General features: G+C 40.8%; 1 protein-coding gene across 16 annotated transcripts in view; it reads right to left on the bottom strand.

Moving 5' to 3' along the window:
• fryl (furry homolog, like) overlaps positions 1–12512 on the bottom strand; it is a 56664-nt gene that overhangs the window by 27867 nt on the left and 16285 nt on the right. For 11 of the 16 annotated variants that reach the window (XM_078259733.1, XM_078259736.1, XM_078259737.1 and 8 more), the window contains 24 exons: positions 12091–12170; positions 11674–11754; positions 11410–11578; positions 10487–10579; positions 10290–10388; positions 9940–10041; positions 7611–7655; positions 4625–4728; positions 4318–4426; positions 4120–4206; positions 3848–4019; positions 3585–3717; positions 3390–3497; positions 3043–3280; positions 2707–2883; positions 2486–2572; positions 2131–2399; positions 1572–1779; positions 1161–1285; positions 992–1049; positions 804–895; positions 519–691; positions 227–387; positions 15–125 (listed from right to left, as the gene is read on the bottom strand). In XM_078259733.1, coding sequence (XP_078115859.1) covers positions 15–125; positions 227–387; positions 519–691; positions 804–895; positions 992–1049; positions 1161–1285; positions 1572–1779; positions 2131–2399; positions 2486–2572; positions 2707–2883; positions 3043–3280; positions 3390–3497; positions 3585–3717; positions 3848–4019; positions 4120–4206; positions 4318–4426; positions 4625–4728; positions 7611–7655; positions 9940–10041; positions 10290–10388; positions 10487–10579; positions 11410–11578; positions 11674–11754; positions 12091–12170 — 3081 coding nt within the window. The remainder of the gene's footprint in view (positions 1–14; positions 126–226; positions 388–518; positions 692–803; positions 896–991; positions 1050–1160; positions 1286–1571; positions 1780–2130; positions 2400–2485; positions 2573–2706; positions 2884–3042; positions 3281–3389; positions 3498–3584; positions 3718–3847; positions 4020–4119; positions 4207–4317; positions 4427–4624; positions 4729–7610; positions 7656–9939; positions 10042–10289; positions 10389–10486; positions 10580–11409; positions 11579–11673; positions 11755–12090; positions 12171–12512) is intronic. The other 5 variants (XM_078259740.1, XM_078259749.1, XM_078259747.1 and 2 more) reach the window with 2 other exon arrangements.

Genomic DNA, 12512 nt, shown 5'->3' with positions numbered 1-12512 from the left:
AACATTTCTCTAACCTTCTTGTCCTGAGAATCCAGGATGTTGTCCAGCCACTTGTAGAGGTAGCCATCAGAGGAGAGGCCAACATTGTCAGCCACAGGTCCACAACACAACACTGCAGACATGGCCTGGAACATTAAAGAAGCTGTTAGTAATCACTAAGTATGGACTGTATTGTATCCACAAAACAGATTTCAACATTTATATCTTTATTTATGTTTGTTTGTACCTTTAGCGCACAGTACTGATGCCGGTTGATCTGCATATTTCTGTCACTGTAGCGGTCCAGGGGAGTGAACATAATGCTGAACGGCCCGGCCCAGTGACTGAACAGCATGAACAGACTGTGTCTCAGCGACTGCTGGGGGAAGATGGTCCTCCTCTGGTGTACTGAACACAACACGTAACAAAATCAATATCCAAGACACTTTAATTTGTATTACTCTAACTTTAGACAGATATTCCGTGCATTTTGTTTTTGACTGACTGATATAAGCGAGCAAGTGAGTTAAAAGACATACCTGGGACATTCTGAATGATATTGGCCACAAGTGCACTAAAGTGACAGCGAATGTCCTTCAGTGTGTCAGAGTCCTTGTCATTTTCAGCCTCAAGCAACTGCCTGGTCAGATCAACGTACTCAAGCAGTGTACTGTTCAGAGAGTGGCTCTCTCCATCTAACCCTCCACTCGCTCTGTAAAAAGTCAAGTAACAACAAAAACGTTTATTATGTTTATAAAACAGTTATATTAAAGTACAAATGTATTCCTAATCACATTGTCACAAGATCATTGTGGATTACATACATCTGACTAATGACACCAGCATCAGCCAGCAGCTCAAATATCCGGACCAGCTGGACCCTGAGGATGTCACGACGCCTGCGCCGCTTCATGTTCTGCAGAGTAAAGAGAGTAGCATTGTAACTTAGTAAAATTGTCTTCAAAAAGAACTGTGGCAGAAATAATTCCTAGTATCAATGAACTGCACTTACTTCAGGTCTTCTTTCTAGAGCTTCTTTTATGATGGGATTTAGCTCCTCTATCAACTCTCTAAAGGAGAGGAAAGTTAGATGTAAATAAATAAGTAAAATATTTTGAAAGTATATCAAAGTGTAGCAGGGTATGTTAAGTATACCACAAATCATGTAAAGTGTTGTTTACCTGAAGGCCACAGGGTTGGTCCTGCCAAGCCCTAACACAAGAGACTCTGTGATGTCCATGCTCTCAGAGCGCATCATTGGAACAATGTGTTTGAACAGAGAGGAGGGGGACGGAGTACCAACAATCTATTAACACACAGAAAGAGCAATGTCATGGCTGAAATGCAAAAATGGGAATAAGTTAGTATCTGTTCACTGTTAATTGCTGTTATGTTACATGGGTCCTATGTTTTTAGGATTTTGAAATTCAGGAGTTACACATAGTATAAAGTCATACTTATATTGACACTGGATTGCATTTTTCCATACTTAACTACACTTTTAAGACTTGAAAATTAGCAAGACATTTTTGTATATTCAAGACTTTTTAAATGTGTGTTAATGGACTGTTTTCTGCAGCAGTGCCCCTGACCTTTGAATCATAACTGTAGCCGCTGTCCGGCGTGGACGCCAGCGTCTCAGGCGGGGAGCAGCGGACGGAGCCAGAGGTGGAGGATGAGGAACACATGGAGGGGGAGGAGGAGGCCGAGCTGCAGCACAGAATCAGGTAGTTCCTCCAAAGGCCGATGTAGGAGTCACTGCTGTTTAGACTGTTCAATTTCTTGGCATTGATGGGGCTGCTGAACGTGGACATACGTAACAGGAGATGTCAGAGATTATAACAACACTAAGCCCAGAGAATGAAGGCCTTTTGCCTGCCTATGTTGGGGCCCTCACACAGACGCGCCATGCTACATCAAGCTTTGCCATTTACAGTTTTTATCTTGTGTCAAGCCCATTAAGATTGAAGTATTATTTGGTACAAAGTCTTCAGTCCCCAATCCTAGCATATAATGTCATCACAAAGACATCATCACCCGGCCCTTTTAAAGCTGGTCTATAATAAAAACACCCACAATGACAAAAACATACTCAATTACAATGATGCACAAACGGACAGAAAACAAAGAGGCTTGATTGAAACAACATACTTGATGTCAACTTGTGGAGACAGTAGTTGCAGGCGGGTGTAGGCAAACATCCAGGCATAGTTGAGGGCAGTGGGGCAATGTTTGGGCAGGTGCTCCTGCCGCAGGTAGCTGGAGAAGCTGATGACCCAGGGGTCCTGGCCCTGAGTAACATGGGCAAACACCCAGATGTGCGAGGGGCTCACCACATCAAACTGGTGGCTGATGGGAGATGAGCTCCACTCTGCTAGCGTCTGAAGATCAATCCCACTGGGACAGTACAGCAGGTTGCTCTACAGAGAAAAACACAGAGACAAATTGAGACTCAGAGTATTTGTACAAGCTTTCTGATTCTGTAAATAAGAAAAGGCATTTATACCTGGTCAGCTCCTGTGAGATGAATGAAGCTCTCCAACACGGATGCACTTAATCTGTCCATTACATCAATGGCCAATTCCTCATCGCCCTGAAAGATTGAGATAGACAGAAGTAATGCCAGGAAACAGAGCAATTGTAAAAAAAATTAAAAAAATAAAACTCATACACATGTGACTTCTATTTGTCAGTTGCAATAAAATGCACTGTGGTTTGAGTTATTACCTTGCCAATGCCCAGTGCAGTGTGCAGCGCCCGGACCTCCTTGAGGACGTTAACAGCCAGCCTGCGTGTGGCAGGGCGGCAGCTACAAAGCACAACCAGTGCTAAACCCTCCACCACATGCAGCACCCCTAACAGGGGAGTACGTTCCAGGGACAGAGAACGACTGCTGCTTGAGCCCTGTAGGAGATAATTATAATTAAAACCTCTCTAAACGTTGGGACATTTAAGTCACTAGACACATAAAAAAAAAAAAAACATGAACACAAAGTACACTAATGCATATAAAGACACAAAAATCACTCATAATGTTAATACAGCTGGGGCTTTCAGACCAACCTGTGCATCGTGGCTCTTATTGCTACTCTGCACTGCCTGCCTCCATTGGCTGATGAGCTGCAGTAGCATCTTGACAGCGTTGTCCAACAAAGTGGGGTGGATGTCAGTCACCTCTCGGACAATGAAGTAGGCAAAGCCCGAGAGAACATCCTCACGCCACTCTGGGAAATCCACCATCAGGGCCTGGAGAGTAGTAAAGGCAAGGCCACGTAGCTCCTCATCCATGTGGATGGTCAGTCTAGAGATGGAGAGGGAGCGAGACATTGGAAGACGTGTGGAAGGCCACCTAAGCTACAGTAGATTGTGTACTGATGTGTCTGCAGTAAGGTTAGAGGAAGGTGAATTACTTGGCTAGAAGCTCTATTAGGTCTTGTCTGCTCATGCCATCTGGTATCAGTCTTGGGATGGCGGCCACACATGTACGGAAAAGGTCGATCTTTGGCTTCCTCTCTCCCCTGTGGTACAAACAGCTCATGAGAACCTGCTACAGTTCAGAAGTAACACGAACAGTACTTGTAAGAATCCAGGTTGTGGTTACATACGTAATCATGTCCTCAGGCTCCTTGTTGGACATCTGTACATTGGTCATGCTCATGGAGCGCCCCACTTCCTTGTCCAGGTGTCGCAGGATGTTGTCTAAGGCCTTTCTTACTTGTGGGTAGTACAGTGACATGCCTGGAAATACCCAGCAGAGTCATTTTACTCGAGGAAAAAACAACAACACAGATATTATTAAAAAAAACTAAAAAAAACTAAAATGCCTCATTGTTTTTTCCTAAAGTCAAGTTTCAAAAATCCAACCCACCTATGACCTTGGCTTCTTCATCCGTGAGAGTGGTGTTGAGGAAGATCTTTTTGACACGCAGGGTGTTGCCAGAGGGCATGATGATCCCAGTCGTAGGCATAGGAGGCTCCCCATCTTTCTGCTGTAGGCTGTCGGCAATCACCAAGAAGGCTCGCAAACCGATATTCATCCTCTGTTAGAGCGGATAGAGGGAGAGCATGAAAGATATGACAGAGAGAGAATCCACCAACACTCCAACGACACCACAACTTGAAGTCTTGTCTCTAATTTACCTCTGGATTGATGGCAAAGGTCTTGTGAGACTTGCCCACACACAGGAGGTCATAGATTATCTCCTTCATAGCAAAGTCCAGTCTTTCCTGTAACAACCAACAGACCAGCAATCACTTACACACAGCTACTACACATCTTATCCTTAGGTTTAGCTCAGCTGTGAGATCCAGGTATGTCACTTCATGCTCCAAGCTTACCTGAGCTATGAACTGGATGATCTTGACAAAGATGTTGAGGGGCGTGTCCCTGGGCACCACACTCCGGGAGCCTTTGGGGAAAAGTGCTGAAACGATGCTGAGCAGTCGACTAGTGGGAAAAGGGGGGATATTATAAGCTTATTTAGTGTTGAACAACAAAGCCCAATATTTAAACGACTTCTACTTGATAGCAATCAATTGCAAAGGGGTTGATTGTGTGTGTGTGTGTGTGTGTGTGTGTGTGTGTGTGTGTGTGTGTGTGTGTGTGTGTGTGTGTGAGAACTCGCAGGTGGTCTTGAAAACTGACCTCTGTGTGACGGTATTACTCTCACACTTGATCCTGATGATGTAGACCCATAGCAATCTGTAGAGCGACTCTAGCGCCACACGAGACATTTTGGGGTCTTTGTTCTGTGGATGTAAAAAAAATTAAAATATGTAAGCAACTCAATTTAATTAGGACAAATTAACTACCCACCTGTGAGACTTGTGAGATCAGGTTGTTTTTTTCTTGAGAAACTTGACAAAACTGGGAAACTGTATGATCATTTTTCAGTCTCTGTGCATACAGTAACTTCTAATGACCAATGAGTGATCAATCAAAGCTAAAGTCCACATGGTTTGTTGATCGCTAAGCTTTAGTCTTAGAGATTTTTTAAAGATGTAGCCATCAGTATAATTCATTCTCAACCCACAGAAAACAGAAAATAACCAAGTCCTTGCAACCAATTTAATTAATAATCCAAAACTGTGTCCTGAAAAAGAAGAACAGTTGATATTTCCGGATTTTTTTGGACTAACCAACCAAGTTTCCACCTATGATAAATATCCATAGTGATGAGATACGCGCACACGGCCATTCTGTGAGCGACCATGCTCAGAGCGTGTAATGTGGACATGGTGCAAGGAGTTCCATACTTTATGACAGCTTTACCTTACTGGCTTGATGGAGGTTTTCCATTTTCCCAAATGACATTAGGCACCTATACCCTTAACCTCTCCGCCTTTCTATCCAACCACGTCACTGTCACTGCCTCTCCTTTTCCTCTATCTTAATATTTAAAGTGCTCATATTATGCTTTTTGGCTTTTGCCCTTTCCTTTATTGTGTTATATATCTTTTTTGTGTACGTTCTAGGTTTACAAAGTGAAAAAGCCCAAAGTCCACCCCAAAGGGACTTACCATCTCCAACAGAAAACACTGTTCACAAACTGCTCCAAACAGCTCTATTGTAGTCCAGCCTTTACTTCAGAGACAAACGTGGTCACTTTGGAACACACGCTATAACGCTCGCCTAGCTGCTAGCATGGCACGCCCTCATACTCTGCTTCTGACTGGCTAGTAGTCCTTACCTAGGTACTGTCAGGGCACGCCCTCATACTCTGCTTCTGACTGGCTAGTAGTCCTTACCTAGCTACTGTCAGGGTACGCCCTCATACTCTGCTTCTGACTGGCTAGTAGTCCTTACCTAGGTACTGGAGCTGCAGCAATGTGCAGTACAACACAAATATGGTGTTTGTTGAAAATAAAACCATGTAAACCTATTCCGATATAACCTCTAAATACAATTATGAACCTGAAAAATTAGCATAATATGAGCACTTTAACATAGATTAACCAACAAAACCAGATTGATTACTGGGAACCAACTTAATAAAAATCTACAAGGCCTTTTAAAAATTGTCAATCTGGTAAATCACAGTGAAGACACAGTTTAAGGACAGAGACCATCAAAGCCTGGCCCTGTCCCCAGATTAGCGCAGTTATCTTTGTGCACATGCTTACGAGTATGGCATGCCATGGCTTGACTTAATTACTTTAAACCATAAAAACAGCCATGTCAAAGGCAGATGTCTCAAAACTAAGGGGTTACAGTAAGTGAGAAAATGTCTTTTGCGATTTGGGTGAATTGACATTTAAAAAAAAGTGCCATGCTGGATGCAAACCAGCAGTCCCTTTTTGTACTGCAACAATTCTTCTAATCTTTCCGGCTGCAACTCAACAAATCACAGTCAGACAGAACAGTAGATCACTGAGCACAAACAAACGTGCTCTCCAATGTCAACCAGGGCTTCCGCCTGAGGCCAGCACTTTTACGTCATCTTTTTTTTATTTATTTTTTTAAAATCACAATGGAATAATTGAGTTCCCATTTAAATAGGATGTAAACATACTTGTAGGACCACTTATTTGACTTGACAATTAATACAATTATAGGCTTGTTTTTTTTCTTTTCTTACATCCGGTATTGTACGCCGAACCATGAGGACACATGACGACTCATGCATTTATTTAACCTTGTTAGTTTGGTCTGCGGTAATTTAACATCTTTAACGTCATGTAATTGTGTTAACTGTAGTAGTGGATTGAGAGAATCCACTGCATAACAGAGCTTGATATATGTTGGAAATCCTGAAAAATAAAATAAAACAGTGCTGTGCACATTAAGGATGCCGATTAACGATTTAATAAAAACAATTCTCATCCCTAATGCCAACAGCCAAAGTGCAAAGCACAGTGGCGCTGCTGCCCGCCAGCCTGTTACCAACTCCAACAGAAAAACTGAACGGAGCACTGCCAGCACACCAAATTCCACAAAAGTCAAATTTATTTTCTTTGTCATGCTTCAAAGACGTTCTCTGACCCTCTGGTAATAAATACAAGGGATGCACAATATTTAAATTTGAAATCAATAATTGATAGTTACTATTTTTTATTGAAATCCATTTTCCATCCGTGATCTGCATGCCATTACAATAGAACCAGCATGTGCAGTTTTCCTAGCTAACTGTTAGGTGACTCTTTTAAATATTGAATCAATAACAGTGTGGGGTTATTGTAGTAATACACTTCTAATACAGCTGAATCATCCACATATCAAATAAGCCTGATATCCTGAAGAGAATTTAGCAGTCTTCATACAAATAGACAAAATATTTGAAAGCAATTATTGACCAATACCAGTAAGTGGACTTATATGTTCTGCATCCCTATTGAACTAAAACATGCATCTACAGTAACAATCTAAATATGTGACTAGATAGACAAAAGTCAACACCACTGCCCAAAAACACCAATCAGCTCAACAACAAAGCCTAAGACAACATCACAAGTTGCAAGTAGTTCACGTGATCCTCTTCACACTGCAATGTCACAGTCACTACAGAGAATGACTAACTACCCAATTAGCCAAGCAGGCAGAACTGTACTACCCCACAGTATGTCCTGGTCAGGACCTGGACCATTAAAAGGAATGGGAGCACCAGGCAGGTCACTGACAGCAGATAACTCACCTGCAGCGTCTCAATCTGCTTTCGGATGCTGTTGTTAGACGGCATCTGGAGCGAGTCAACGTGAGAAAAAGATCAAATGACAGGAGACAAAGAATGTAGGGTTTGGGGAGGGACACATGCAAGTTATAGGCAAAAACAAAGACATAACCTAAACAAATATGACAAGAGCAGTTCAAAGTATCTTTGTTCTTGTCAGTGTGGCTAAAATGAGACACAATGAACTGTTTAACATACCACTTGTGGATTTATTAGTGGCATGGTAGTAATAAAAACAGTTCATTTGTATTTGATATGGTATGAACATATTTCAACATAGAGTGAGCCAAATCAGAATTTAAAAGTGAAAAAGCAAGCAAAGTAAGGTGTGCTGTGGTCTGGAAATCACACAGTGGGACAGAGAAAAAACACAGAAACAGAGGAGTGGATATAAGGGGAACACAGAAAGATGAGGAAAGGACATTTAAAGATGTGAATGGGAAATGGAGTATAAAAAACAAAATTGCTCGTTTCACCTACAAAGCCAACAAGCAGCGCCACCCAAATCAGCAGTCCATTCAAATCCATGTCAAGCACACTCCAAATACTAACTGCTGTATTTTAACCCTGTGGGGATCATACTTCGAAGTAGGGCAGCCAAAATATGGCATACATTATAATCTACATTAGTTTGTAAAATCCTTTTTTCAGCGATATTGATTAGGTTTGAGAAAACCCAATAACATATTTTTCACTCTTGTCGGTGGAGTATTTCTAAAAGTCGTGATAACTGGATATTTGTCCCTATTCTTACTGCAGTTTATGTTCAAGTCAAATAAATCACTAAATAATGGATCTGAGAACATACATGCATATTATTGTATTCAATGCAATATTATACATATTGCATGCAAATGCATTTAGAAAAGTGAACTGTACTATCTCAATGTTTGTTGTAATTTGGTTTAAATCACATTATAATGACACGGCAAATCATGTCTTTGATCAACATGAGTTCTTGACTATGCTTTTTTGCCTTTCCCCCCCCCCAAAGGGGGTCTGAGGGTCTATAGACCGTTGTCTCCCAGGAGGATAACCACCTCTCCATCCTTACTAATTTGTTTTACATGTGTACACACTGGGTATTTTAAAGTTGTTTATAGTATTATGTATGTATATAGTGTAGGGGCGCTGATATATCACAGCAATGCCTTCTGGGAAATAGAAAACCTAACACTTGAATGACATTTATTAACTGCTATGAGCAGCCACAGGGTTAAAATCACTGGTTGGACAAGAAGCCCTAAATCACTAAAATCGTCACTACACTCGAGCCATCACACAAACCCATAAAGATGATCGCAATCAAAGAATCAGAATCACCACAGAAGACTGACTGATTATGATTTTCAAATTAAGGAAAGCTAAAACAATTACAATAGTGAAAGAGAATGCTAGAATGAGATCGCTGAGGAGACAGACGGCCATTTCAAACCATTGGTAATCATCGTCACAAGGAAGCAATACAGAAATCTATCCACCACAAGATCATACAATCTCCACAAAGGCCAATCAATGTAGAATGGAAAAAGGCAGTCGTCGAGCAAGTCAGTGAGCCAGTAATTTGGTCAATGAGCTTCTGGGTTGAATTGGCTCCGTGATAGTCGGGGACAGGAGGAAAGTAGGTTTGATCGGTTCATAATTGGTTTACAAGGAGTCATTAACAGACCTGAGTTAAAACAGCACTTGAGATAACATAATATGCAAGGGGCATCAGCTAAGAAGAGGGATATTTTGCAGGTTGAGTTTAAAGATACACATAGGTGTATTTTATTCTCTGTGAAATAAGTTGTGGTCACACTGGTGATTATTAGTGATACCTAATAATATTTTATTTCATGCATGTATTTTGTCCACTTTGACAGCTTTTTTTTTAAACAAAGACTCTATTACATTATCAAATCAAGTGCTATTCCTGTCCAGATCTAGTTGTTGATGATGGAGGGGAAGGTACATTATGATCTTTAGACAGAACCACAGAGCACACCCTTCACAACCAAGACAACTTCTTCGATCAGTGGTATTACAGCATGTACTAACAATAGAATATCATAATACCAATAATGCATTTCCTTTTAACATTAGTAAATGTTGATGCTTTCACATTGTAATCAAGAACTTCCATTTTAGATTTGATAACACAAGTCATAAGACCTCTGAGCTTTACACTAAAATTAGGTGTGTCCTAAAAATACTTTATTCTGAAGAATACAGTCATTGTGCTACTCTTCAGAGCACAAAAGTACACACTTTGTGAAAAAGGATTGTGTGTAAAGGCTCAGGCTGGCAGTACCTTTAGGTGCGAGAGGCAGTTCTGGAGGAAGATGTGCCAGTTGTTGAGGAAGAACTGCTTCTGACTAACACACAGCAAGCATGTCACCAGGGGATACAGAGCCTAGGGAGATAAACAGTGTCAGCATCAAAACTGTTCTGGAGAGAATTTTGTAGTAAATATAATAGAATAACAGTGAGGTTGTATTTATTTTTGAAATATTTTTGGATGAGGATGACGGACTGGCTGTGCTGGGGTCAATGGAAACGTTGACAAAATACAGGAAGAGTGAAACACATGAGAAGGAAGTAGTAAATGGAGATAGGGGTGGGAAGGAAGACATTAAAAAAATAGGATGCTCTAATTATTACCAAAGAGTGCTTCTTTCTGGAACTAAGGTCAAATGTTGTCTGGTACAGCATCTCCACAAAGTTCTTCAGGCATGGCACATTGACTTCATTTTTCACCGCCTGAGGATAAACGAGTCATTACCATGGACTTTTACGTGAAAAAAATAAATAAAGAGACTTGTGTAAAATAGTGGAAATAGTTTAAAAAGGTTACTTACAGCTGCGACAGGGATGAGGATCTCAACAAAAAGGCCGGCTAGAGCATGCTTTATGTCCTTATCCTTGACTTCCAGGAAATACTGGGCACACTCCTAAAAAAAAAAAAAAAGGCACCAAAGGCACACATGTATGAAGAATACACATGATACATACACAGAGACAAACTGCCAGTTTGACATAAACATACAGTATTAAGACAATAATGAGTCTGTGCTCCAGAAAAGGAAACTGTGCCTTCACATAACTCCAAATTAAAAGCACATAATGAATATTGACTTATCTGTGATGGAAAGGGTTATAAAACTAACTGATGCAGAACCAAAGAATGCAGCTCACATGACAAGAAAAGAACCATACGGCATCCTGTTATTGTCATTTTTCCTTTGTAGGCTGAGTCACTGAGGGAGGAAATCTTGTTTTTATCGTATTACTGACTTTAATAGAAGGCAAACTTAATCGTAATGAATTTTGTTTCTTACATATCAGTACAAAATATAAATGTCCTATATTGGTCAGGCTATAAAAGATCATCATATGGGTTGAAACCATGATAAGTACTGAAATGAAGTGGTGGACATAAACTACAGTATGTTCCATTAACACAATAGGAAATCACGGTAGTGTTAAGAACAGCGAGTGTGTGTGGTTTTTTTTAGCACTGTATAGAGATTAATGAAAAGGCTACAGCTCTGTTCACAGCTCTTAGAGCCGGAAACACACATAAACTTGCTTCTTGGCAAACCTCACCTTTGATCGTTACTCATCTAACTTTATGAGCCTTTGTTACAGACAGCTGCTGAGTTCGAACAAAGGAGCAGCAGTGGGGAAAAAAAAAATGTCTGGTGCTAGCAAACACACATCAGCCCCACTTACTGTAGTAACTCTCTGGCAAATATGCATGAATAAATGACTTTTAATTTACCTGCATGAACTGAAAAGAAGCCTCAAAATCCTCCACAGGATACATTTTCACCCGGAAGAACTTCATGCCCATGATGAGACTGATGATGCTCTGGACTACATAGGGACTCTGCTCTTTTTGCCTGAGCTCCTTCAGTTCTGTGATGAACTTCTTCCTCACTGCCTGAAACCTGAGCACACACACAAAAACATATATACATCTACACTTACAAACTATGACTATTCAGCCGGTATTCAGCTAACAGGCAGAAATAAGCTGGCTTACTTTGACTGTGTAAGGACTCCAATGACCTCAGCATACAGGTCTGCGATGATGTGTACATTGCCAGTGTTGGGGCCACAATACCTGTCGATTGAAGTATATTTCATCAAGTCTTAAACAAATGCATATCTTTTTCTTTTTTTTATGCGGAAGACATTGTGCTATATGACCCATACCACACAACAAAACAACAATGCACAAAACTGAATAAGTGTTTTTACTTAAGGCTGACTCAAGCAAAGCCAAATATGCTTTAAGTGTATATATACACGTTTATAGTGACACAATGACCATAGAGCTAGAGTCTACTCAAAGAGCCATAAAGAAATAAATGACTGCAAAGCCAAACCCACAAGTGAGAGCGCCACAGTAGAGTGTATATTGTAACACTGGTTTATCTGTGTGCTGATGCTTACTTACCCCTCTTTGTGTTTAAAGTGCTTGAATGCCAGGTTTAGAACTTCGTGTACTAGAACATCTGGCACTGGATGAAGAGGAATCTGTGACGTAAACATTGAATCATTGGTCTTATTAGAAGCATTGATAGTGTTCATTCTTTCTCTTTGCTACCATTCATTACCCTCCCTACAGGAGCCAAGCCAAGGACAACTTAGCTCTGGTCTCCAGGGATTGGCTTTTAGTTCAGAATGTTGCATAGACTTGGATAGTCCACTTTAGAAAACACGCTCAGTTGGGAGTTGGTCTGTGGCCATGTGTTTATTTACTGTGTTCCCCAGCTGGAAAGGCCTCACTAACAACACTGCAGTTTATTTGTGTACCACGGAAAATAAGTAAATAAAGTACAATCCTATAAAACAACACTTTTATTAGTCAGCAGTTCG

Source organism: Sander vitreus, chromosome 9 (assembly GCF_031162955.1).
Source record: "Sander vitreus isolate 19-12246 chromosome 9, sanVit1, whole genome shotgun sequence".
In the NCBI taxonomy this organism is placed as follows: Eukaryota; Metazoa; Chordata; class Actinopteri; order Perciformes; family Percidae; genus Sander; species Sander vitreus.
Note: the sequence above shows the minus strand (reverse complement) of the source record. Positions and strands in the feature narration are given on the sequence as shown.